Here is a 27,829-nt window from a genome sequence, read left to right as displayed (position 1 = left end):
TCTCGTTAGATTTTTCTCTTCATATGTTGACTTTAGTCTTGTAAAACAACTGCTGATGTTTCGGTTTTTGCTGTGTTATTGTTCAATCATATTTTTAGAATGCGCCGTGGACCGCAAATGGCCCCCGGGGCCGCACTTTGGACACCCCTGACCCACACATTTGATCATTTAACATGCGCTAAATAAGTGTGTGAGGCATATTTAGGGCTTAAACCTGAATTGTGCATTTAGCTTGTTAGCTTCCGGCCGCTAGTGAACAACGGCAATTGAAGAGAGAGGGTTGTGGAGCTGAATCTAATCTAATCATTAAAATTTCCAACACTTTTATAGCAAATGTTGATTTGAAATCAGAGGAGAACGCCTACATCAAGCTAGCAGAAAGGTTTGCAGGGCTAGGAAGAAGCTGTGTGCTAAAAACAGACATTTTTATGGGTGTATCAATTACTCGCGGCATTCGCTGGTCGGCATGGAACGGAGGCAGTCATTTCCTGTACTTATAGTGTTTTCTCCTTATCGTATGGATGGTTGTGTGCATTTTACTAACGTATGTCCAATCTCGTGGGCAATAGTGAAAGCGGTTCCCAGGCCAATGTCCTCATTGATGCTGCAGCTTCTCTCTGGTTCACACATTCCTCCAACAGGAGCCAGGCCTGCAAGACAAACACACACATATGAATACGTGCTCCTTGGAGAGTCATCATTAAAAGTAACAAAACAACAGGTCAGTCCAACAACTGCCTGAGTTATGCAACTAATGGCGTCGAGACAATAAAATATGTTTCCATTTTAGGCAGAACTGTGACTATATCTTTCAGGACATATCTTGTTGTTACCTAAGGTTTCACAGGGCTTGTTTTTCTGGATGCAGATGTCATACCTGCGGACAGAAAGACCAATCACTTGCACATATGACAAACACATTATGGCCACAGAGTGAACAGCAGTGATAGACAGGGCGATCGTATAAAAGAACAATAACAGGAAATCAAGAACAGTGACTCGTAACTTTGAACCGCCGCTTGATAAGTAACACATTGCAAAAAACATATTTGACCTCTAATAAGCTGCAACATGAGATGTTGCACGTTCTGTTCGGAAGAATAGGAAAATATTTGTGCCAGCAGCGGTTGTGTTGTTTGCTGCAGCACATTCCTGAGGCAATAGCATCAGGTTTTTATCTGTTTAACATGCCATTGTCTTCTCAGTGTTCCTCGAGCAGTATCACTGCCAGAATGGGCTGGAAAAGAAGTAGTAAGGAGGGACAAGAAAAAGCAGTAAAATGCACGTCAATTCATCTTTACAGTTTTCCTCACATCACGTTTCTTTTGTGTCCACGCATTTTATAACAGAAGTGATTTTGCTAAGTAACGATTAACTCAACTAACAGCAAAGTACATTTACCTTGGTACAATAAGATATCGTATCAGTGCTATACAGTAGATCACTGAGGTTGGCAAACTGCTTCATACAGAATTTAATGTAACCGAATTGCAAAAAGCCAGTGAGTTTGCCATTTCATTCTGAACGCATTTCACAGCCACTTTAGAGATGGCGGCAGTGCCACAGCAGACAAAAGCGCGGCTGTTGCTGTAGCCTGACGACCAGGCTAAAGGCCAGACCGCGACTCAGATTCCTATCGATCACCAATCATTATCGTTCATTAGTGGTGAGTATCTCTTTACAATTTTATCAATTTACAATTTCTATCTATTTTGCAATTTAAAATGCAAAGAGAGTTGAGTGTGTGAGGCAGTGGTGTCCCAAAAAAAAATATTGGCTCATGGCACATTCTAAAAATAATATTTTTTTTTTTTAATTTTTAATTTTATGAGAATAAAATGTGAAATAAACTTGTAAATTAAAAAAAAAAATTTGTGCAAAAAGTGATAATGTTACAAGGATTAAGTAGAAATATTATGGGAATAAAGTCACAATTACGAGAAGATAATTTACAAAAAGAAAGTTAGTTTGAACAGTTAGTTTTTAAATAAATAAAAAAACAACAGCAGAAATAGAAAAAAAAAAAAACTGTCATTTTAAATAAAATCATTTTAGAATAAAATAAAAATCGTACGAGAAAAAAGTCGTATTCTAACGAGAAAAAAAGCCACAATTTTACGAGAATAAACTTGTAATATTGTGAGAAAAAAATACAAAAAAATAATCATTTTAGTAGCATAAGAGTTGAAATATGAAAGAAAAAACGTAATATGAGAAACAAAAAAAACATAATTAAGCTGTAATTCTGAACATTTTTTGGGGAAAAAGTTACAGTATTATGGGAATGAAGTTAAATGCAGAGAAAACTAAAATGATGGTTTTCTCTCATAAACATGAAGTGACAGAGCCTGTGAAGACCATTACCACTAGCAATGGCAAACAGATAGAGATGATCACTATACTTACAAGTATCTTGGCTTTTTTCTTGACCAAGAATTCTCCCTCCAGGCTCACATTGCCAATCTAGTCCGGAAATCGAGGGTGAAAGTTGGATTTTATTACACGAATAAATCCGGTTTTTCCCTCAGAGCTCAGAAATATCCTGTCTCTGCAACCTTTCTGTCGTTGGTTGCCTCCTTGAGCTCCCGGAGGTATACACATTGGATGATGATGATTTACAGTATAAGGCTCTCCTTGGATTAGTTCCATCCTACCTATGCTGCTCTCTGCTTCAGAAATCAAGGAGCACCTATGCCTTACGGTCTTCCGCAATTCACCATCAAAAAAAGGTGCCCAGAGTTAGAACTGAATTTGGGAAAAGAGCATTTTGCTATGCTGCCCCCACCGCTTGGAACACAATACAGACTGAACTGAAAATGTCAGAACTGATGACATTCTATTTTACACACTAGGCAGCGAGATGCCTACGATCAATGCTTGTGTTTTTTTTCATTGCTACTGTCCTTGAAAGTGTTGCATTGTCATTGCAAAATTGTTGGGTGTTTAACGTATTTATTGTTTGTAATTTATTGCCTTAAAATTGTTCGATTTTTGTATTATTATGACGTGTGCTGCTCTTTGCCAGGTCGCCCTTACAGATCCTGATCTCAATGGGACTTATCTGGTTAAATAAAGGTTTAAATAAATAAATAAATAAATAAATAAATAAATAAATAAACAAATAAATAAATAAAATAAATAAAATAAAATAAAATAAAATAAAATAAAATGGGAATAAAGTCAAGCTTATTAAAGAAGAAAGTTGAAATAACATTTTTTTTTAAAAACAACAGCAAAAATTTTTCACCTATATCACAAAGCTGAAATGTAGTTTTCTTTTTAAATATATATAACTTATATATGTGTTGGTTTACAAAATATCAAAGTTGCCCTCGTATCCTTTCATTTTTCAGTATTTTCAGTATTTGGCGTGCTTCCATTATTTGCAGTTTTTCGGTATTCGCGGGGGGCTCTCTGAGCCTCACCTCCACAAATGGAGGTGTACTGTACACTCTTCTGTTTGTCCTACTGTCTCCTGTCTTTTTAATGATGTTTCACTAGTTCTATAGTTCAGCAAAAAAAAAAAAATACAGGCCTGATAAATGAAAAAAATACATGTGTTTTTTATTCCCTCCATCCGCATGTTAAGTTATTGTCAGAGACGTTGAGCCAAGCAGAGCAGGCCCAGCTGTTGTCACTAGAGAAAGGACAAGACAGAGGCTGGCTCTCTCAGACCTCGCTTCATGAAAACCTCCTAGAAGAAGGGGTGAGGAAACGCTTGTTTAGAGGCATGTGGAAACTGGTCTTCTAATTTGCAAAATTAACTTTTTAATGATATTATAACAGTAAAATGTGTCCCTGGAGCGTGTTTATGATCACCAAATGAGGCCCTCAAATGGTCGCCTTTGAAGTTCTGCTCACGCCGCTGACCCACCTGTACAGTACCTCGGTGAGTCACTTCACAGAAAGGTAGTAAAAAAAAATTAAAAGGTAAAAAAAAAGAAAAGCCAATCAGGCTTCACTACACATCTTAAAATATCCGTCAGTTAGCTACAGACTTCGGCAAACAGGATAAGCAAGTACGATATTTCTGTTAGAACTGTCGCTCAATAGGTACCTCGGTGATGGTAACTCTTGTGTCCTCTCCTATTCAATAGATACCTAATGTTACATTGTTGTACGTGATATTTGCCATCTATGATGTTGGACAAGTGCAGTTGCAGTATACAGTCGTTTCAAATTTTGCAGTTTCACTATATTACGGTTTTCAAAAATATATTAATAAATCATGCTGTTTCGTGGTTAAATAAAGCCTATCATTAGTCATTGATGCATATTCAAGCATATGTTACATATTTTTTTTGCCTAAATTAAGCATTTTCAAGCATAAAAATGGCTAAATGAACTAAAATACAAATCCAAAGACCCATTCAAAGACATTGAAGACATTTAGTGCTCTACGCTGGTCACAAGGTGTCAGTAATGTGACTGTAATGTTCGGTGAGACGCACAAAGATCAGACTTGGTCGACGGAAGAACAGGCTTTTTTATTTCATGTTATTTTTTTATTTTTTTTATTGCAGGTTTCAATTATCTCACAACAGGCACAATAATCCCTAATAAAAACACGTGCTACTTTTGCGGGCGTTACCCACGCATATCTGAAACTCAACTCTGAACCCCCGATGTCACTTCCTGTCTGCCTCTCTTTCAAATCCCCAAGGGAACACATTTATAGTAACACACACAAGCACATGTCTAATTTATGTCTTAAATGGCTTATTTACTCTTATTTTTATGAGTGTAAAGGTGACTATTGGGGTGTTATTTCGTGCTTAGAGGACTCTAATAATGTTAAAAACTGTATTTAGAAGGCCGCTCTAACTATGAAGATATTCCATTTATAAATGAAGAATCCTGCTCTGCGGAAATTCACTTATCACGGTCAGGTCTGGAACCAATGAACTGCATTAAACAAGGGAATACTGTATATGTAAAAAGTGAGTAAAGTGAACAATGGCACGTCTTTCAGCCACACATTCTACTGGAGACAGGTGTGGACAAACACAGCTCATTCACATTACAGCTACCGGTACATCCATCCGTCCGTTCCATCCCAGTCGGAACACACTTGCAAATACACAATTGTTGGGACCTCTGACTGATTTTAAATTGTTGGAAAATAGCATTATCACTATTTTCGCCCATGTTCGACTGTTTCATCTGTTTGTGTTTCTGACCTGGTGATGAGCACAGCCGTGTCGTGGTGAGCGATGCCATTGTCAGGTATTGCGTTGCCATAGCTGCTCCGGTGCTGGATCGATTTCTGCCACTTGCAGAAGCTGTCTAAAGACTTCCCCGCGTGATGATTGATCTCTAAAGTGGGCTGATGGAGACACAAGTGAGAAAGTATGCACAGAGAAAATGAGAACACGTAACAATGATTCTGAATATCACATAGCAGGCCATCATTTCAACAACAAATTCAACTAGACACATGCGGACAGAAATTCATAATGAAAGTCAGCATGTGTCTCTTAAACATTTAATGTGTACTCTTCGTGCCAATGACTGACTTCAATAATTTTTTAATGGCGTGTCCTTGCCCGGGCCTACTTGGCACAAAGCAGTACAGTTGTAGTGAGCTGAACCGTGTCGTTTGCAGTGGAAAAACCTGATCTGGAAGCTGCGTCGGCTAAAATAGTGTGACATCATCCTAGAACGACAGCGTAAAAAAATGTGCCACAGTGCAAAAAAGGACTTTCATTCTTTTGTGTCCTTTCTTCTTCTTGGCCTGTTGATTAAAAGAAGAAGGCAGGCTTTGTTTGGTGTCTCTTCTTTTCTTCTATAGAAAATCTAGCTATATACTGTATTTTATAAAATAAGCACCTTTCTTGACACTCAAGGACACTTTACAAGGTACAAATAAAACAACAACGGAAAGTTGAAATTAACATGCAATAAAGATATGAAGGACAATGTAGGTTAATTAGGTAATTTCTGATCTGAATACTTTTTCCTCATGCTTTGAACCCTGCGGCTTGTAAGTCGTGACGTGGACGAGTGAAGTGGAAGCTAATATCACATTTGGAAGCCTTACGCCGCTATTATGCTTGAGTGCAGAATTCCTACAGCTTCTGTGTGGATTGCTCGGACCGTCAACCATCCACTATCACCAACAAGTTTCAAAAGGCTGGACTAGTGCGTGATGAAGAGGATATCTCAAGCTAAATCACGAACTAAACCGAGAGCGACAACAAAAGACAGAGAGAGACTCACAAAGTGTGTTCAATTGTGACGCTGAAGAAGACGACGGTTTTAGTTCCGAGGCGGAGGAGGAGGACGGCGATGAATCACTTTTCTGGTCGGATAATGTTTAACTAGTCATATTACACGCACACAATTTATTTAATCAAAAGTTTAAAAAATCTTTCTGTGTGACATGTTTCTGTGTAGGCCGCACTGTGGCCAAGTGGTTAGCATGTTCGAATCTCCATTGGGCATCTCTGTGTGGAGTTTGCATGTTCTCCCCAGTGTACCCAGTTTTCTCCCACATCCATAGGTATGAATGTGCGTGTGAATGATTGTTTGTCTGTATCTGCCCTGTGATTGGCTTGCGACCAGTCCAGGGTGTACCCCGCCTCTCGCCCGAAGTCAGCTGGGATAGGTTCCAGTATACCCCGCGCCCCGAATGAGGATAAGCGCCACAGAAAATGGATGGCTAGCGCTGGAATTAGTACCCAAAAAGTGGTGTTATTCTGATCAGTTATTTTGGTGCTCTTCACAACTTTTGACAAAGGAAAAAAAAAAGATAGCGTCCTGGAAACAGGCCTAAAGTAGAGTGGTTCTTAAATTGGCCTATAATGTTTGATGAGAGTTAAAAGATGCCACATTGGACTAGTAAAAAATAGCGTATTGGTCTGCTCGCTGTGTTTTGTGGTGTTCCACACGCTTAATGTCTGGCTCTGTTGGTGAAGTTGTCATCTCACTGGGTTTTGAGAGGATGTTAGAAAACTTGGACATCTGTTGCTGTCTAGCTGTGTTGAGACAATCCAAGACTTGTATTACAGTTAAGCATTCCGGTATCATCACTTCTGGCAGCAGAAGCTGCTGCGAGAGCCCAACTTTCCATTGTATTACTTTACAATCACTCCCTGCATCCAATCACACACATAAGTGGAAAGGCTCTTTATGGTTTAATGCGATTGCAGCAAGCAGAAGGAGAGGACTACCCTGCTGGCCACATAACTTGGAACTGGGGATGCTCCAATCAGGGTTTTATGCTCCCGATAGATAAATAAATGTAGCTATAGCTGTAGATAAATAAATGTAAATAAATTCAATGTATTATAGATGAATCGAGAGGGGTGCCGTATAAGGGGGAAAGGTTAGGACAATTCCAAGGTCCCCTGACTGCCAGGGAGCCCAAAAAAATAGGCAATTATTAAAAAATAAAAAGGCCTACGCCAATCACGTGCTTTTTCACGGATTGATCGGTGGCCGCTCAATCGGAGCATCCCCACTTGTAACGCAGAAATGCGTGTGGTGACATAACTTGGAATGGTCTCATCCCACAGTACTTCATTTTTAGAACCACTACTCCCCTGATTTGACATTCCAGGGGCAGAGTGCCTTTTTCAGACTTGGAAACCAGTCACAGAAGCTCTTACCAAGACTGCTTTCAATATCCTCAACCCCAATTATCCTTGGAGCAAAGAAAGCAGCACTGGATGCAATAATGATCCTAACATTTATGTCCTTACTCTGCCTGAAAAACCAAGCCAAGTGGTAAGCTATGGGGCTATTTTTTAAGGCTTTAGGTAATGCATGAATCATTACTCTTCCTTTTTGGGTCAACTCGAGGAAACCTCAAAAACCACACAGTAATGACACTTTAATGCATCTTCATCTACAAAACTGTGAGAAGGTCAACATTAGAATGCATCCTGCTGCACTGTCTCACCACACGCTGCTAACAGCAAGCTAATAAGGTCATTTAAAAGCACTCAACCCTGGAAAAAATGCTGTTGAGGTCATGCACGTTTTAGAAGCTGGAGAAAAGAGAAGAGGGTTCGTACCTGGTCCTCCATGAGCAGGATGAGCCGCGTTACTACGATGTTGACTGCATTCCCCAGGCTAGAATCCTGGAACAGTTTGGCAACCTGACCTCCAGGGAAACAAGAAAAGACCAGTCTTAAAAAGCTGACACACAGGTCAAAGGAATTTCAACAAGCTGTGAAAGAACTACAGATGAATGGTCATTGACCACTACACTGCATCTGGATTCTCAAATGTATTCTATTACACAAGTGGATACGAGCAATGGGCCTCATTCACCAAGAATCTTCTTGGATTTTCTCGTAAGCTCTTCTCAAGAGGGTTCTGAAAGGGTCCCTGACATGATTTATCAACTTTGCCTAAATATGTTATATATTATTTGTAATTATGTTCTACATTGTTCAATTTTTTAAAGCAAACGGTAAATTTGCATAAATTACATTTATACAGTGGCGTTAAAAAGCGTTTGGCCCCTTCCTCATTTCTTTTTTTTTTTTTGCATGTTTGTCACACTTAAATGTTCCAGATGAAACAAATTTTATATATTATTCAATGACAACACAACTGAACACAAAATGCAGTTTTTAAATGAAACTTTTTATTATTAAGGGAGAAAAAAAAATCCAAACCTACATGGCCCTGTGTGAAAAAGTGATTGCCCCCTTGTTAATACATTACTTAACTGAGATTAATTGAGATCTATCAGTCTGGAAAAGGTTATAAAGCCATTTCTAAAGCTTTTGGACTCCAGCGAACTACAGTGAGAGCCGTGATCCACAATTGGCAAAAACATGGAACAGTGGAGTGGCCTGCCAACCAAAATTACCCGAGGAGTGCAGCGACGACTCATCCAAGAGGTCACAAAAGACCCCACAACAACATCCAAAGAACTGCTTCAGTTAAGGTCAGTGTTCATGACTCCACCACAAGAAAGACACTGGGCAAAAACGGCCTGCATGGTGGAGTTCCAAGATGAAAACCACTGCTAAACAAAAAGAACATTAAGGCTCGTCTCAATTTTGCCAGAAAAACATCATGATGATCCCCAAGACCTTTGGGAAAATACCCTGTGGTTTGATGAGACAAAAGTGGAACTTTTTGCAAGGTGTGTGTCCCATTGCATCTGGTGTAAAAGTAACGCCGTATTTCAGACAAAGAACATCATACTAAAGGTAAAATATGGTGGTGGTAGTGTGATGGTCTGGGGCTGTTTTGCTGCATCAGGGCCTGGAAGACTTCCTGTGATAAATGGAACCATGAATTCTGCTGTCTACCAAAAAATCCTGGAGAATGTCCGGCCATCTGTTCGTGACCCAAACACTGACACCAAATTGGGTTCTGCAGCAGGACAATGATCCAAAACACACCAGCAAGTCCACCTCTGAATGGCTGAAGAAAAGCAAAATGAAGAGTTTGGAGTGGCCTAGTCAAAGTCCTGACCTGAATCCTATTAAGATGCTGTGACATGACCTTAAAAAGGCGCTTCATGCCAGAAAACCTTCCAATGTGGCTGAATTACAACAATTCTGCAAAGATGAGTGGGCCAACATTCCTCCACAGCGCTGTAAGACACTCATTGCAAGTTATCACAAACGCTTGATTGAAGTTGTTGCTGCTAAGGGTGGCCCAACCAGTTATTAGGTTTAGGGGGCAATCATTTTTTTCACACAGGGCCATGTAGGTGTGGATTTTTTTCTCCCTTAATAATAAAAAGTTTCATTTAAAAACTTTTGCAGTCAGTTGTGTTGTCATTGACTAATATTTATATTTTTTGATGTGATCTGAAGTATGACAAACATGCAAAAACAAAAAAAGAAATCGGAAGGGGGCAAACACTTTTTCACACCACTGTATATGCATTACATATTATTTACTGCATATTAAACTAGAATTGTAAAACTGTAAAAACGTGTTTTGTGTTGGCTTTCTGGAACAGGCTCACTGGATTTGCATTATTTCTTATGGGAAAGATTGATTCATTTAGTGTCCATTTCGGTTAGAGTAGGATGTTTTGAACAAATCAATGACGGTAGCCAAGGTTCCATGGTATATTGAGTTTTCAATGATCTCCCCAATTATTGTTACATTTGTTACAATCTGGCCTCAAAAGTTGCAGCGATGTGAGCACAAGTTAACGTATGTTTGCAAATCCATCCATTTTCTATACTGCTTGTCCTCATTAGGGTCACAGGTGCTCGTAAGTCGTCATTGGAATTACAGCAGGCAAACAATGTGGATAGGCATCAGCATGGGTGGTCGTTATTCACGGGGAGTCTCAGTACGTAACCCCCGCAAATAGTGGGGATCTACTGTCATTACAGCATTAACAGTATCTTCAAGCTTACATCTTGTGTCAAACAGAAATTCTGGATTTATCATAGAGGGAATTATTGGACTGCACTGTAACGTTCCAGTCTACTAAAGATACAAGACTGTTATTTGTGTGTACTATCAAAAAAATATAAACATCTCTGAAGAGGAATCCTCTGTGAACCTGTGGAGTGTTAAAGTGCCAGGAGTGATAAAAATACCAACTGGCACTCCAAACTCTACTCTTGTCATTAGTGGTGTCGACTGTAATTTGGCCCACTTTGCTCCACAACACTGAAACAGCGTGTATAAAACCTGCTTTTCAACAATAGCTGGTGAACAACCCTTCATTAGGTGCATTCCAAGTGTGTTTGTATTGGCGTAAGTGGGGAAGTACATGGTGAGTGATTCCCAGTGGCAGAAATAATGTCGCTGATGATACACAACCTCAGCCAGTCAGGCCCAGTTTTGGCTCGTGTTTGCTTTCTTCACGTCATCTTATTTATTTATGATTCTATGTAGTTAAAACATTAACACAAATGATTTATTGCAACAGGTAATAGTGTCTACGGTAATCCTCTGTAATACTTTAATAGTATTAAAGTGCATCTTTTGTGTAGTGAAACTTACAATATTCATGAGAGCCAGGATGTACTGCTCGATGTCCCTTCGACCGTGGTAACCCACCATCATCTTGTCAGCTACCACCAGAGTCTCCACGTAGCGCTCCCAGCTCACCGAACGCTTCAGTGGTAACTGGCCTCGGCCGACGTGATGAGGAGGCATCTTCAGTGTCCTCTGCCACCATGATGAGCCTTTCATAGGCTTCTCGTCTGAAGAACAGATGATGCTCTCAACTGAGATATTTGACCAGAAGCCATCAGAAAGCTTCCTGAAAAACACTTTAAGTGTAGTGGTTGGATATGGGCAAAGATGGATGTTTTTTTTAACCTTTATTTGTCATAAAAAGAGCACATATTTTCTCAGCAACGCCCTGTAGCACAGACTGGGTGACAACCGGGAGCTCAGACACAACCACATTCCACAAAGCAGCTAGCCATGTGGTCTGGACCTAAAATGACCAGAATATCTCCCATTCTTACCAATGACTCCACAAGATTGGCCTTTGTACTGGTGGCGAAGCGATGAGCGCTTATAAACCACATGGGGGCGCCCCTCAGCTCTCTCCCCCCTCTCTGGATTGGTTTGGTTATCTGGTGACACAAGGGGTTCAATCAAGAACTCTTCTTCCCCCGCAACGATCACCCCCTGCTGCAGAGACACAGATACACACAACAGGTTCACATTAATAGGAAGGGCACACTGCACTGTGACAGTAACGTCAAATCAATCAAGGTGAACCTGATGTTGATGTTTAAATGCAAGAAAGCATGTTAACATGCTACCAAGTGTCCAGTCCTTATACAAGACAGGACATCAAGAGCTGCCCATCACCAATACTGCCCACTAATTAGGTTCTTTGTCGGCAGGCTCATATAAGGGGGACATACACATCTATCATATGTGAGAGCACGCATGAAAAGAACAAAACGAGGCAGTCAGGCAGCGGGTGACAACACTTTTGATTCTGTTTAGATGTGCCGGCCTCCGCTCAGTGCCAGCTTCTCCGCTCCATTCACTGCGGCAGCTTTCAAAGAGCATCTAATCCCATAATAAAGTTAGTGATGCTCCCCTGGACATACCACCCGCTCGCTGGTTGAATGTGTTCATGCTGGTCTGCCCAACAGTAATTAAGTGCGCATTTTATTAACGCTTTGTGAACACATCTAATCCTCATCTGCGCATGCAAGTGTTATTGCAGGGCCTGCTGTTTGTGGTGAGAGGATACACAGCTACGCTGAGATATGATTCGGACAAACAAAGTGGTTTCTCATTTCAAAATGTCCTCTTAGCAGCCAGCCGTCTGTAGTGGTGTGTGGAGATGACTTCATGACAGCAGGAAGCAGATCAAATGGAAATAAGGGTTTTAAAACTTCCGGAGGGTTAAAAACAGGTCTTCAGTCCATATGTAAGTCATTGGTGACCCATCTTGATGACTACAGCAGCTTGACTTAATGATCTCCTACCTGTCCAAAGCCATCTTTAAACACCATTAAGAGACGTTTCAGTCTGTTGAGCAACTGGGCATTTCCTACAATTTTCACAAAGTACTGAAGTCCTCGGATGTGTCCTCTCGGGAGATTTTTCCAGCTTTTTATGTGCAACAACAATTCCCTTCAAATGTGGTATACAGGTGGTCCTTGGGTTACAAATGAGTTCCGGCGAGTTTTAGTATAAATCGGAAATTATCCAACTTAAATTAACTCCTAAGTCACTCACACTGTACACGGAACACATGAAGTCCATATAAATACAGTAGTGAAATGAATAAATACAATAATTAACTAAAACAGTAATAAACTTCTTACTTTTTTCCCCGTGGGTGTCCCACCTTATGTTGCCCCAGGCTAGTCTGGAAGAATAACCTCCACTTCCCCTCCCAAATCGCCTTGTAACAACGCATGGAATCCATGACCCCCTCTAGCATTCATTAGCATTCAATAATGTCTGTCCTTAATCCCGGTCGCGACAGTCAAGCGGTTGGGACTAAAAGAGCGGCCAATATTGGTGATTGGTGATGTTAATTTTCACTTCCATGATGATGGCTTTCCTTTTCTTTGACACACTGCCGCTTGGGAGACATAACAAAGTCCAAAAAGTGAACTGATAAGCAGTGTTATTCTTCCTCAGTGCCGCTGAGCAAGCACACACTATTCTTCCGCCCAAGGCCTTCTTGTGCTGTTCGTGGCCGCTGGCGCGTGCTGTAACTAGTTCTCATGCGAGTCTCGTATTTACCATGACCAAAATTACGTTTGTTTTTCATTTTTGGTAGCCCGTTCGCAACCATGAAACATCGTAACACGGAACGGAAACCACGTTCATAGTTAGAACCAGCTGAGGGCAACCATAACACAGATGTGTCTCGCAATGGAAACCCTGATGGCTTTGCTTCGTCAGTGTTTTTTATGATGCCACCATAGAAGGGTACCACTGATGGAATAATCTGATGATAATGCCCATAAATGACAACATATGAAAGTGGGACACACCTTTCTGTCATGGCTATTGAGTCCAATACCACTAAACTGAGGATAAATCAACCACAGCAACAATAAAAGAAAAAAAATGGAAGGTGCACATTCGCCACCACTTCCATCAATCACTACAAACGTAAAGTGAGAGTATTAAATTGTACATTTTACTATTAACCGTGATTAACTTATTCTCCCTGCGTGACAGTTAAGAACATTAACATGAACATTAACATGTTACTTAAAACAATGTAAGTTTCTGTAAATTTCATGATGGCAAATTAATTCAAAATGGATTATTTATTATAATGCAGAAGGCAGCTTGAAGGGCCTAGCAAGAAAGACACGTTTTCAGGTCAAAACGACAACATTTTTTATCGTTTCAGCCTTTCTTCCGCATGGGAACAGCGTTCTGGGAGACCTGAAGCTGTATTCTTTTTTAAAAACAGCTTCCAGAGTGGGAAAATCTGAGAACGCCGGCTTGTCGTTGCCGTGTATACAGGCAATACGAAAACGATGACGTCGCCGACAAACCAACAAAATATCTGTATATTTCAACGGACATCACTCACCCCACTCGACATTCTCCTTATATTTTGGTGTCTTATACTTCATAATGACTGGCAGAAATAATTCCTCTTCTCGTAAGTCTTGAAAAGCAGAAGACGACAGAATTATGCGCACGCGTGCTTTCCTCTTCTATGGTTTTGTCTGTCATGTCGTTCCGTCGCGCCACACGTTGGTGTGCTTGTGTATTACATCGTTTTCACTCAGTGATTCGTTCCCGTCTGGATGCAACAATTTACTAATCCGGCACAGTATGGACGCAGCTTTTTTTCAACCCGCCAAAAAACAGGGCCTAAGGCATTGCTGAAGATCAAAAATTCAGTGCATCAACACACCTCACTCATTAGGGGTAGATCACACTTGGAGGTTGCACTCTTACCAGGCCGTTACAGTTGCTGAGAGCCACTTTGCTGGAGTGTGGCTGGTCCTGGAGGTGTCCTACATAATGGCAGTGGGGAGAGTAAGGGTGACTCCAGGCTAATCTGCCTCTTTTCCAGTACTCCACCCTGAACTGGCGGGAAAGCAGGCCTCCCTGCAGGGTCAGGTTCAGCAGAAAGTTGTGACGTGACGTAGAGAGCTGATAGTAGAGCTGAAAGGAGGAGGAATAGTTTAAATGTCTGCTACAGTTTATAGATATGCATAACTAAAAGAGAAAAAAACATACAGAGGTGTCGGATGATATTTTTTCTTCCGTGCCACGTCTTCTTCTTCGGTGCTGAGAGGTTCTTGTGTGCAGCGTCCCACCATCAGGCCCTACGCGTACTGGAATTGCAATCTCATATTGGCCTAGACTGGACAGGAAGGCAGCTATGGAAAGAGATATAATGAAAATAAGTTCAGTCAATACTTCATATAAATTAAACATAAGTTTATATCATATTAGAGGGCGACTCATTTATCTAAAGAAGCAATGCGGACTTTAAAGACCATTGCTGACAAGGCACTTTCAGTCTCACTCTCACTCTCACTCTCACTCTCACTCTCACTCTCACTCTCACTGCCCTCCTGCATGACGCCAAACGTATGTTTCCATGGTTACGTGAAACTATATACTTCCTGTCTGTTCCAATCTGTACCAGCATCTGGTGGAGGAGATCCATTGTCCAAACACACAGAGCTCCGTATAGTAAGCATTAGGCAAAAAAATGAAAGGATCACCAACAAATTTGGCCTCTTTTCACCCAACATTTGGCCTCCGTTAGGAGAGAAGCAGCAGACACCCGTTTGAAGAATTTCTCTATATAAGAAAACCATTTCCTCTCCTCTCATAAACAATCAGACGTGCTATTATCCCAACACTTATGGCTATAAATGAATAGGTGTTTATTAGTAGTCAGTACCATTAACTTTCATGGATGACATTAATGAGACCTCACACAGAATAAAGGCTGCAGTAATGACAAAAACACATTCAGACAGTCATAAACAAAACACCAATGAAACCACTCCACATGGCAGCGAACATGCATGTGAATATAAAAGACTTATTAAATTTACGCAAAAAAAAGAAAAAAAAAAGAGTCTCATTCAAAAAATAACCTTGAATAATAAAATGATTAAATTAGTAATTACAGTGTCTGTGCTGCTTTGATTCCTGCAGCAACACAGATACACGCCAGATGGCTGGAGCATGAGAGTAACCGTCGAGCAGTGTTTGTTTAATTTTTTACAGAACACCACCACAGTGTCTTTATCGCATTCAAACATTTAGTAGGAGACAAGACATTAACATGCGTGGTTAAACAGCGATGACAGCGCTGATGTTTATATATTGATTGGTTGCACATGATCCCACGGACAAGCTTGAGCGAGACACACCCCCTGACTTCATTGCATTCATCTAAGAAAACAGTGACAGTAGTAACATCTGTTTTAAACACTTCTTCATTCTGGTGACGCACTGTTGTTTCTGCAGGAGTATTTTCTGACAAAGAACAACAGCCAGGGCGACTACGGCACATTTTGCAGAGCAAATACACCTTTTGGGCACAATTTCAACAGATTTTGCACGAGAAGAAAAGTGGTGGTGCAACAAACTGGTGGCAGCAGCATCATGCTTTGATGTTGTTTTTCCTCAGTTGGAACTAGGCGGTGACGGTTGCGCATGCCAGTTAATTTGGGCCTAAAATATTCATATGAGTCCAAATGCTAAATTGAAGTCATCTCATAAATACTCCCGCCCATCTATGAGCGTGGCATCACCCTAGTTTCTCCTATCAGCAGGGGAAGGAAATACTTGACTTTGGATGGAAAATGGTCCTCCCTACATGAGGATCATGAGGTCAACACACCTCAGACCAAAAGCCTCTTTGGAAACAAGTCACGAGAGCAAGATACAGTGAAAACTGATAAGAAATGAATACCGTAACATCAACAATTGTAGCCTTTTGTAACCTGTTGTTCTAACTTTAAACTATTCATGCGACACTGGACATTATGTATGCAATATGCATTGTGGGGTATGAATTACATTGTTTCTCTTGTTCCAAAGCAAACTAAAGCCCAACCTCTTGCTGCAGCCTGCCTGAATAGCCATATTAGTCCTCTCATGTCCCTACATAAACACACAGACACTAAGAAAATAAACCATACTCTCTGGACAACATTGGACCCCGTGACGTTGGAAAGACACTTTTTTAACATTTTATGCTTTGTTTCCCCATTAAAGTATATGCAATGTTTTTGCTGCAAACAGTTAAAGCAAACTTAGAAGCGTTGCTGAAACGTAAACATAAAATGGAAGCAGATGTTTTGAAATCTAAATAGGCGAAAATATTAGGGGAAAATATTAGAAAAATGGCATTATAAAAATAGTTCCAAAAATCGATGAAAAAAAAAAAAGCTTCAACGAGTCAAGATTACCCATACTGTGCTCTGGGTGGGTTAGCGTGAGCAAATCAAGCGTTCCTTTTCAGCCTGTTGTAACATCCCCTGAGCGTTGATCGTGTGGGACTTGTCACTGTTGAAGACATTTCACCAAATGCTCTGCAAACATTCCGCAATGAGGGAACAAAAACATCGAGCTTCAACACATCAAACTTGAAAGGCCAGCATCGCTACGACGCCCGGGGCTTGTTCCTATCGCCACAGCTTTTGGAAAGTACAAAAAGTTTGCCAGAGACGACCCGGGACAACCAGCCCTTTACAGTCCTTGAAAGATGCTGGCTTTTGTCAGCTAGTAAATTCCTTAGAGCCACAGTTTGTACTTCTGAGCCGCTGCTATTTTTTTTATACTTTGTTAATAGTAGTTATGATCTAATATTTGTTAAGGACAAATTGACAGGTACAGTTTATCAAGTCCAGCTTTGTTTGAGTCATTCTTACCTCCGGGTGAGCACAAACTACAGCTGAATCTAAACGTAAAAAATAATACATACAAAAAGGGAGTTACGTTCCACGCATATCAGCAAATGGTGAAAATTGATACGCCCATAAAAATGTCTATTTTTAACACATGGCTCACTCCTATTCTTCCAAACCCTAGATTGACACGTTCTCCTCCTCTTCCGGATCAACATATATAATAAAAGTGCAATAAAAGTGGCCGTCGGAAACATTACATTAGATTCAGCTCCAGAACCCTCTCTCTTCAATAGCCATTGTTCAGATGTTGTTATGAGGCCACAGCCACCTCACTCTGAAGTGGCTAGCAGCAGTACGAAGCTCTGCAGGTCGCTGGGTCGTCCCGCCTAACTGTGGGAGAAGGCGTTTCTACATCATCCACACCGCTTGCCTGTTGTAATTCCAGTAACAACTTACAATCATATATTAACTTGTGTTCACCTCGCTGCATGTTTTGAGGCCAGACTGTTTCACTTTTGCATCTCAAAACAACTGCGGTGCATTCACAGACCACCGAGCAAAGTGTGAAATCTAAATGCTTGACAAAAAACTACAACTGCTAAAGTTACTGTGAGTTGCAGATGTGCAGTTAACCGCTAAATTATCTTTACTTCTTCTATGCTGGTGTGTTTAGAAACAAAGAACATTCTTAAATCAGTAATAATTCATTACTCAAATAAGTAACACAGCAAGAAAATCCCAGCTGTCTGCAAAAGTAGAGTATGTAGCACACAGCACGTTACAGTTTGAGGAGTGCGTGTCCGAAGGAAGTGGCGTGGAACACTGTTTGAGACGGATGGCTGTGAGTGGGTCAGAGGTTAGCTTTAGGAAATACACAATCACATCGTTGTTCAGAATGATGAGACAGACACTAAGGGGATTTGTGTCTTTGCCGTAGGGGATTTTAGTCATTCTAGCCTCAGTGCGTGTACAAGAAAGGCACAGACAGGCATGGATCTGTGTGGCGAGATGTAAGGTGCCACTAAAGCATGATTTGGGGTGCGTGCAGGATTTGGGGCTTTAGTTCAAGTGTAGCCTAATTTAAGACACGCAGGTGTGTGGTTTGCATGAGCTGCCTGATCAGGTCTATTTATTTGACCCTTTACTCTGTTACCTTCTAGGATCTAGACCAGGGGTCACCAACGTGGTGCCCGCGGGCACCAGGTAGCCCCCCACGACCACATGAGGTGCCCGCAAGCCTGCTTTTCATTCAGGTTTTCTGTTAATAATGAAAGAACAGTAAAAAGAAATGCATTCTGAAATACAAAATGTGAGTTGTGGACACCAGCATTTTGTTAATGTTCTGGTAAAACAAGCATATTCGCTTTGTTTGGGTTTAAAATAAGCTCTGAAAATAAATGTTACAAAAATGAGTAGCTCTTGGCCATTTTCATTTTGTAAAAGTAGCTCTCACAAGGAAAAACGTTGGTGACCCCTGATCTAGACCATCCTAGGAGCTGACCTTTAGGGGTGCTCAGCCCTTTCGGGAAAATGAGCTTTACCAAGGGTGCACTCACTTTAGGTAATCTGTACCATGCCGGGGTATGTTTGACCAGATTGTTTAACTAGTAACTAGCCACCCTGAAGCACAGTAGATGTTCTTTGCCAGAGTACGGTGAGAAAAGTTGGGCTTGAACACGATATGGTATGCATTCCCATGCACAGATGCCAAACTTGCGCATCTCATCCAAACAATGTGATCAGTTTCTGTCTTTCTCCTGCCAGTTACTACTGATAACTTCCACCTTGCATACTAGAAATGAACACAGCAACTCAGTATGATCTGTAAAGGATGTAACCTCCCAGGCAGGGTTCATGTTTGGGTTTACGAAAAGCTGCAAAGTCATAACCGACCATCTCCTCTCACCTTGTGATTGAGAGAACTCATCCCTGTGAACTCCTGCGACACCCATTACAACGATGACTGTGCAGATCAGAGCAGTCCTCCATAGCGTTTCCATGGCTACTACAGTAGTAGCTAAAGTAAAAGAATTCAGTGCAGTGGTTCCCGGGCCTCTGTCCCAACATGTCTCCTGGCCTCTGCGGCTCCCCCTCGCCTAGCAGTGGGACAGCTCGATGGTCCGATGGGCCATGGTCTGAGGAAGCGTGGAGACAGGCATAGCAGCTTCTCTCTCAGCAAGTAGTGATGATGAATCCAGGAGAAGGCTTCATAGATGTAAACAGGCCTGCAAGGAAACCAGCTCGAAGCAAATGTAGTACTGGACTCCTCTCAGTAGCCCTGTAGAGGAAAAATTGACTACATGAGAGATTTGCAGATAATTGCAGATAAGGGAAAGAGAAAGAAAATGCAAATGTAGGCTTCATGGAGTTCTTGTACAGTATTTGTAGATAAACCCAGAGTAAAGGGGGCACCAGTCTACCCAGATCTTAACACCAGGAGAAGGGCCACCTACTATTGCATTGTCTTGAAGCTAATCAATGTAGGCTTTGGGCAAAGGGCACATAGCCTATCTTTCACTCTGATGGTCAAAGACAACAGCAAGTTCAAATCTGAGGCCCCTGGGGCCTCACTCCTTAAGCTGCCTGCCCACCGGAAAGAGTTCAAACACAAAGGAAGCATTGATGTTGTAAAAAGCTGTGCTTAATGCCCAAACAGGGACTTAAGTGGGTATTATGTCAGAGATCTAGGGGGAAAATGAGCCAATTTGAGAGGAGCAGCAGGTTGCCATCACCGCTATGCTGGCTGACTGTGCTGTTGGTTGCATGGCTGAGTGACTTGCAGGCTGAATGCTTGACTGTGCCGCTCATAATTGGCTGACATGCGGGCCCTTCGACTGCTACTAGAGAATATTTGAGACGTGTGTTTGAACGAGGGGAAATGTTAAGTTGTGGTACAATAATAAAAAAAGTCGTCAACACCAAGGGTAACTCGAATGGCTCTGAGAAGAGTTCAGACCGCTGCCAAGTCCAAACTTAAGAAAGGTTAAAAAAATAACATCAGGAAGCACTGTAGTGTTTATTCACCTGTCGTCAGTTAGCGGGCTAATTGCTGGTTCTTAGAAGATGACAGGACAGACATTCTCATTTTTGATCCTTTAAAATGGACCGTTCCATTGACTCCATAGGGACTCAAGTGGCAAAAATACATCTGAATTGGTCCACTCTTGACCCGTACGTCACTAGAAAGTTGTGCAACAAAAATGCCCCAAAACTTTGGCAGGATGGAGCTGTCTGCTCTGAACATGGCTGGCAGTCAGTGGGTTAATTATCTGATCGCTAACAGGTCTCACTTGGGCGGACGTGAGCTGGAGCCTAACCCAGCTGACTTTGGGCGAGGAACAGGGTACACTCTGATCCACAGAGCACATATCGACAAACTACCATTCACATTCACACACCTACGGACAATTTAGATTGTGGATTGTGAAAGAAAGTCAGATTAGCCGGAGAAAACCCGTACAAGCATGGGGAGAACATGCAAACTCCACACACAGACATTCTGACGTGCTAACCACTTGGCCATTGCGGGACTCTTGGATAACATCTGAAATGTATTCTGTACTTGAATAGCACACACAATAAAAAACGTTTCCTTGAGTAATCCAATTTGCACTGCTTGCTCATATGATGACTGAAACACCAAACAGTTCGGTAAATAATGCTAAGATCGCATGTACCACAGTACATTTTTAAAGTTAAGCTATAGAGGATGACATCACACATTCTGAGTGATGGGATGTCACCCCGTTGATTACGTAATCCACAGTGGCTTTAAATATATGGTGTGGGGTTAAAAATGAGAACGAGTGATGCATATAACTGTCAGAGGGGCCATTATAATGATGTATGGCTTGGAATGAAGTAGAAGGCCACAGAGCTGCACATTTACCGTAAATGCCATGAGGCATGATGCAGGCAACTTGGCTTTCCAACGTAAAAATCACATTATTGCACATGACGAAAGCCAATGTCTTAAGCCACAGACAATGACTACGAGACAACAATTCAGAGAAATAGACAGCACTTAGCAGCATTAAAATCATCAATCTGCGACGAGTACTCTGTGTTCCAATAACTAGATTACATACTACGGTAATTCATCATTCCTCCGCCTTGCTTTGTGAGGTATGGTTTCAAATGAACTGTTTCACTCCGGGGCTGTGAAACATCAGGATTGATTTTGACCAAAAATATGTGAAAATTCTTCAGACCTGCGGGACAGTCGGGGGAAGGGGCGGTGGTTTTGGCTGAGGCATGGAAAGGAACACTGTTCTCTGATGTTGTTTGGTTTGTCATGTAAGTACTTCGGTGACACTAATAGGGTCACGATAGCACGTGCTGTGCTGCCGTGCCTCTAAAACAAAAAAAAAAAGACTTTTTTCCAGAATTTTGCTGAGGTCAGGAACAACATAAAAGAATATATGCAACTCTCTTCTCAAACTAAAGTTGCAGTGAGATGTGTTACCAACTTCGTTTTTGTGTCTACTATTATTTGCATGGTGCTGTTTTTGAAAAAGCAAAGTATTTATTACTACACACTTTAAAGATTGTTTCGAGGCACAAAACCTTCTGCTGCTTTGAAGGGCCTAATGAGCACAGTGGCCTCCATCGAACCTTAAATGGAAGAAGTTCAGCACCATGAGGATTCTTCCTGAGCTGCGGTCTACACTGAGCAATCGAGGGAGGGATCAGGGAGGTGACCAAGAACCCCCATGGTCTCTCTGGTAAAGCTTGAGCCTTTCTCTGGGGAGAGAGGATAACTTTCCAGTAGAACCCTAGCATATTTGGCTATTCGACGATTCGATTCAGACGAGTCTAACTCGACTATCAATCTCGCCGTCGAATCATATGAAAATGTCATGTGCACTAGGGACGTCCTGATCCACATTTTTTTGCTTCCGATCCGATAAAAAAAATTTTTATAGCCTTGCCGATCCGGTACTATCATTTTTTTTAATGTAATAATAATATGAATAATAATTGTTACAAGCATGAATCAGATTCAACAATGCAAATCCTCAATCGAAGACAGCCCTACTTTGTGGGCAGATGGAACTCCTCCGCCACTCCTGAAGGACTCTCAGACCACGAGAAACAAAATTCTCTTGTCTGTTGAGACAAAGCTTAATTAAACTCTTTGCTGACCAATCACCTGACCAATACCATCCCTACAGTGAAGCCTGGTGGTGGCAGCATCATGCTGGAGGGATGTTTTTAAGTGGCAGGAACTGGGAGCCGAGCGAAACAAATTCAGCAACGTAAAGGATGAAAACCTGATCCAAAGCGCTTATGACCTCAGACTGGGATGGTTCATTTTTCAGCAAGACAACAATCCCAAGCACACCACCAAGATATCAAAGGAGTGACTTCAGGAAACTCTGTGGATGTCCTTGAGTGACCCAGCCAGAATCCAGACTCACATTGGAGGAGGCCGCAATAACGGCACTTCGCATCCAACCTCCTGGAGCTTGAGAGGCGCTGCAAAGTGCAATGGCCGACGCTATTCAAAGATAGACTTGAGACTGTAATTGCTGACAAAGGTGCAGCAACAAAGTATTGAGCAAAGGCTGTGAACGCTTACAGTATGTACTGTATGTGTGATTTCCTTTTTTTTTAAAATAAATTTGCAAACATTGTAAAAACACATTAAGGGGGTCGTGTGTAGAATTTTGAGAGAAAAAATGAATTTATTCAATGTTTTAATAAGGCTGTCACAAAACAAAAGCACTGTGGCTACTTTCCAGATGCACGCTAACTAACGGCATACATTTACATTTGTCATATCGCAACTTTTTCCTCTTACAGATCAATATGATCCATTTGCTATATTTATCCACATTGGTGGTGGATACATTTGAAAAATAACTTATTGCAAAAAAAATGCTCAGGGGCCACACTTTCATAGGTACACCTTTCTTTGCCTGGGTCTCTGACATTGCACTGTCAGCTAAACACCTATACTCCTCACTCCTTGACATTTCCTTCCCTCCCCTTCCTCCCTCCCTCAAAGCCGTCTGGGAGAGAGAAGAGCGAATGGAGACGCCGCACGGGCCCAGATGGCTGGCAGCTCACCAACTGCAGCCAAAGGTAATCGGAAGCAGATGGGAAACCTTTTGGTGACGAGAGCAGGGGAGCAAGTTTCCTTGTGAAAAAGAGGGAAAAAAAATAAGAGCAAAGCCCTGGGGAATGGAAGAGAGACAGCAGAGTGTGAGCTGCTCCAGCCAGCTGGGAGAGCCATTCATCAGTGTTAATTGTTTGAATGGAGCACCAAGGGGTGACAGTGTGTTGAAGTAGAAATACATACATTAAGGTCATCTATTCTAAGCAGGAAGGAGAGTGTCGGCAAAAACACTGAGTGCTCTTTGTGCTGTTGCTACTTCCCTTATACAGTTCGTGGAACAAGTGAAAGTCTTTCTCTTCCCCTCCCTCAGGCTTTCTCCCAGTCATTTCCTGCACAAGCCCAAGTCCTATGTTTCATTACCTCTACTCCCACTCTCGATTTATGGTGGGGTTATTAAACTTGCAGCTTGATATCAAGTGCTTTTCATTACCTCCAACTCTCATCTTGTTTGTTTTAGCTCTCGAGGGGAAAACTAGACCTCCCCAATGCAGTCCCCTTTTAAGTCAAGCTTCTTAAAAAGATTTGTGGACACATAGCAACATGCATGCACTATTCCTCCTCAAACCTCCCTCAGTGAGAGATAAATCCACGCAGCGTATGCTGTCTTGCAAAGGTGACAGTGTCGTACATCTTGCGTGGTCCCCTCTTCTGCAAAATAAAGAACGTGTGTTTGTCACGAGGCCAAGCCGGCACAGACGGCGACTGTTTACTGCAGGTTTTCCTCAGATGAAGACATCTGACAGAGCTCGGGATACCGTGTCGCAAGAGAGACGGCGGACCGAGCTGAAGACAGGTCACACACTTTTCAGAGCAATCACAATTTGCAAACAGGGAGAGAAGAAAGGGAGAAGAAAGGGGTCGTTGTTGTAACGAGAGGGAGAAAAGTTAGACCACTCAGGATAATTGGGTGGGAATTTAAGGCCGGGCCAAATTTGCAGTGTAATAATGCTCGCGGGCTCTTTTTTTAGGAAGCCGGTGCACCGTGTTAGAGCTGGGCTTTACATTGAGGTTAGACTTTATTTAAAAAATAAAGCTAACTATGCTGTCCTTGTCTTTAACTGCTGCCAGATAGAGTGCAGCTATCAGAAAACCAGCTCACTAATCAAAACCATACGACTGAATTGGAGTAAAGTCTGCGTGGAGCAAACAGATGCTAAGTATCCCTCAGTCTAGCAACCCCCCTCATACGCACACACCACTTTGCTCTGATCAGAGGAGTCCATGAATGTGCTTTATGTTCAGTTTATTATTGCGTTAAAGTGGCGGCGCAGCTGCCCTTCTTCCTTCTAATAAGACCTTGAGGCTGCGGGATCAAATGGCACATAAGAATGTCACAAGTCCGATGCAGCGTTTCAGACAACTTCAGTGGCAATCAGTCCCTCATAACTGTCTTGAAAAAACAGGTACCGGTACGTATACTAAGAGCTCTCCACATGAAAACCCCTGGGCAGGTGATGGGAATGATATAGAGCAGAGGGGGATTCATCACAGACTAAACTCTGTGTCTGGTATAAAGACAGAGGAAAAAGAGGGGCAGGCATTCCTCCCTCCGTTTCCCCAAATAAACAGAGTGCAGATGAAAAGTGGGAACATAAACAGGCCCGAGAAACTCCAACATGAACCCCTTACTCTGAAAATGTGCCTCTTAAATCTGAAACAATATTTGGGAGGGAGAGAGAGAAGCGCTGACTCGACGTGGGACTGAGTCAGTCAGCAGGTTTGCACACCAAGTTCATTCGCTTATATACAGTACAGTATTACTATATCATATTTTTCTAATTTTACAAAATTTGTGAAGTATAAATTTATTCTAAGGTTGCAACAAAATGTATATCTTATGGAAAGACTATCGTTTCAAATAGTTGACTAAGCTTTTTCTGCAGTGTCCTCTGGTGGAGAGCACTGGCATCTCTGTGTTTTTCACAGCCACAACAGTGTGCAAATTGAATTAAACCATCGGTGTCCAAAGTGAGGCCCAGGGGCTTTTTTATTTTCCACTGCAGACAAAATGGGAAAAATAGACCAAAAAAGCACAATGTAAAGAGAAAAATCTGAAACGTTGACTCTAATAACAAATAACAACACAAAGCTTTGTGTTTAAATATACTGTATAAAACATTTTTTGTAGCCTTTTTACGAAAAAAAAAATATTCAAGTGGTCCCCCCATCCTTTGATTTTTTTCAGTATGGGGTCCTCAGTATCAAAAGTTTGGACACACCTGAAAAAAAACAAGCATCTCATTCAAATGGAAGACACCCTTAAATAAAATGCTTCAAATGATTCCAGCATACATCATATTTCATCTGACAGTGTCTCTTGTATTAAAATGAATATAATTCACTATAAATAAATTTTTTAAATAAACATAATTTCGAGACGGCAGTTGCATGAGTGTTGGCTGCACAAGATTAGGTTAGTAAAATAAGAAATAATCATAATTGATGTCCGTCTGGGGAGAAGTTGCAAGTTGCTCCCCCAGCTGGTTGCCCCCTTCACATGTGGACCAAATGTCAGCTGTTGGCCACATCACCGGTCAGACAAACACACACACACACACACACACACGCACACACACGCACACACTGTCATAAACCAACGATCCCAACTATTGCCATATAATTTACTTAAAAGTTCTCGCTAGCCTAAATGTCGCGGTAATGCATCATAGCAAAATAAATAAACCAATAGCAATATTCTACAGGAAGAGAGAAATAATGCAAATTTAAGCTCTAAAGTCACATTTGAGCAGTTTTGTGTCTAGCGGTGCGTGGAGGAGAGTTCCCAGGCTTGCTGACCTTAACTCCCGGTGTGTAAGGCACAGGCTTCCGCCGTTGCTGCTCTCCGTGGTCGGTCCCGGAGCGGAGGAGGCGCCGGTGGCTGACTGAGGAGACTTGACTCCTTCCCTGTCAGCACAGCGCCATTGAGCTTCCCTCAAGTGAGCGATAATATCACGCGGGAACTTCCGGTTGAGGGACTACAAAATAAAGTGCCGTCAGGAAGTACCATTTTGAAGCGAATATAAGATACACCCTAAAAAGTCTTCAAAATACAATGGTGCTTTCTCTCCTCTCTGTGTGCTCTTTAAATAAGGATATTTTGGAAGCTTAGAGCTGAAAAAAATAGTCGAATGTAAAAATAACAAACATATTCAACCCAGCAGAGGTCATGTTGCATCACTGGCTAACATCTAACATGCTAACCAATAGGTTAGCATGTTAGCCCACTGTGCGGCCTGATACAAACATGATTTCTTTATTTTTCTTTTTTTAAACAGGCCTTGAAAAAGAGGAGTCATCTTATATCCAGCTTTGCCTTATATTCAGGCCAGTACAGTAATATGTGTGTTTGTTGGTTAATTTCTCATATCTACTGTATATTTTACCATTTTCTTACAAACGTAATGTGTTTTTGTTCTCTAATAATGTAAATATGCGAATATATATAGTACAAAATGATATAAATGCTATCTGCTGGGTTTCTAGTACTATATTATAGCATAGTGTATAATAGCTACTAGCAGCATTAGTATCCTGTATTATCAAAGTGGAAGCTGTTGTAGCTGCATAATCAGTACTATGAAAAGAAATGTACCTTAATATGAATAACAATTAAAATCCATTATTAGTTTCCTTTTCTGTAAAAAAAACTAATTTTAAAAAATCTCACAAAAATGGTGGGAGATACAAGCTTTTCAAAATATTTCTTTATTGGACAGGCAACTGACGTATGTTGTAATGAACCTATTAAACACCTCCTAAAATATGAACAAAACACGCTGGTGCTCTACTGATGTCAAATGCCAAAAAATGGTCAAATATAGCTACATTCTTACTATTGGGTTGTTTTCCTCACACGTGCTTTTAGATTTGTAATAACCATGTCACCTCAATTCTGACAATAAAATGTGTGGGACTGCTTTTGTTTTGAAAATTAGCATTAGCACTTTCGCTGTTGAGTTGAGTTGAGACTGTCAGTGAATGCAATAATGCTTATTTTGAAACGAAGTAAATGTAGAATCCTTTTAAAGCCCTCACATATTATGACAATATCCAAACATACAGATATCTGTGTTGCCCATAATTAAGTGTTGTTGTTTATTATGTCCAGAATTACTCTCAATGCTCGACTGGAAACACAATAATGTGGGAAGCTATTAAGAGAATAATAAGCCGAGGGACCAATATATCCTTTTTTGCTTACAGGAACCAAGAAGCAGCATCCGAGCTGAAGTCACTCCGAAGAAAGCGGCTTCAATGTATGTGAAACCTAAGCAATTGACTTCCAGGTATGAAATGATACAGATGTTCCACATTTGTGCGGCTCATGGGGCTTAACCCCAACTTGATACTTCGCTATTAGTGGATTTCAAGATTTAGCAATAGGCCGCACGGTGGCCTATTGCCTGTTGGCCACACAGTCAGGAGATCTGGAAGATCT

At 41.4% G+C, this 27,829-nt stretch overlaps 1 protein-coding gene across 2 annotated transcripts in view; it reads right to left on the bottom strand.

Moving 5' to 3' along the window:
- The window catches only part of adamts10 (ADAM metallopeptidase with thrombospondin type 1 motif, 10), a 58,784-nt gene extending 32,460 nt beyond the window's left edge, over positions 1-26,324 (bottom strand). The window contains exons 1-10 of one of the 2 annotated variants that reach the window (XM_054789371.1): positions 26,188-26,324; positions 19,177-19,548; positions 14,632-14,774; positions 14,347-14,556; positions 11,412-11,580; positions 10,939-11,210; positions 8,019-8,102; positions 5,181-5,326; positions 834-877; positions 545-650 (exon numbers count right to left, since the gene is read on the bottom strand). In XM_054789371.1, the coding sequence (XP_054645346.1) occupies positions 545-650; positions 834-877; positions 5,181-5,326; positions 8,019-8,102; positions 10,939-11,210; positions 11,412-11,580; positions 14,347-14,556; positions 14,632-14,774; positions 19,177-19,270 (1,268 nt within the window). In that variant the 5' untranslated portion in view covers positions 19,271-19,548; positions 26,188-26,324. The remainder of the gene's footprint in view (positions 1-544; positions 651-833; positions 878-5,180; positions 5,327-8,018; positions 8,103-10,938; positions 11,211-11,411; positions 11,581-14,346; positions 14,557-14,631; positions 14,775-19,176; positions 19,549-26,187) is intronic. The other variant, XM_054789373.1, reaches the window with a different exon arrangement.
- Positions 26,325-27,829: the final 1,505 nt, after the last annotated feature.

Source organism: Dunckerocampus dactyliophorus, chromosome 10 (assembly GCF_027744805.1).
Source record: "Dunckerocampus dactyliophorus isolate RoL2022-P2 chromosome 10, RoL_Ddac_1.1, whole genome shotgun sequence".
Taxonomy (NCBI): Eukaryota; Metazoa; Chordata; class Actinopteri; order Syngnathiformes; family Syngnathidae; genus Dunckerocampus; species Dunckerocampus dactyliophorus.
The sequence above is the reverse complement of the archived record's forward strand: the minus strand, read 5'-3'. Positions and strand labels throughout refer to the sequence as shown.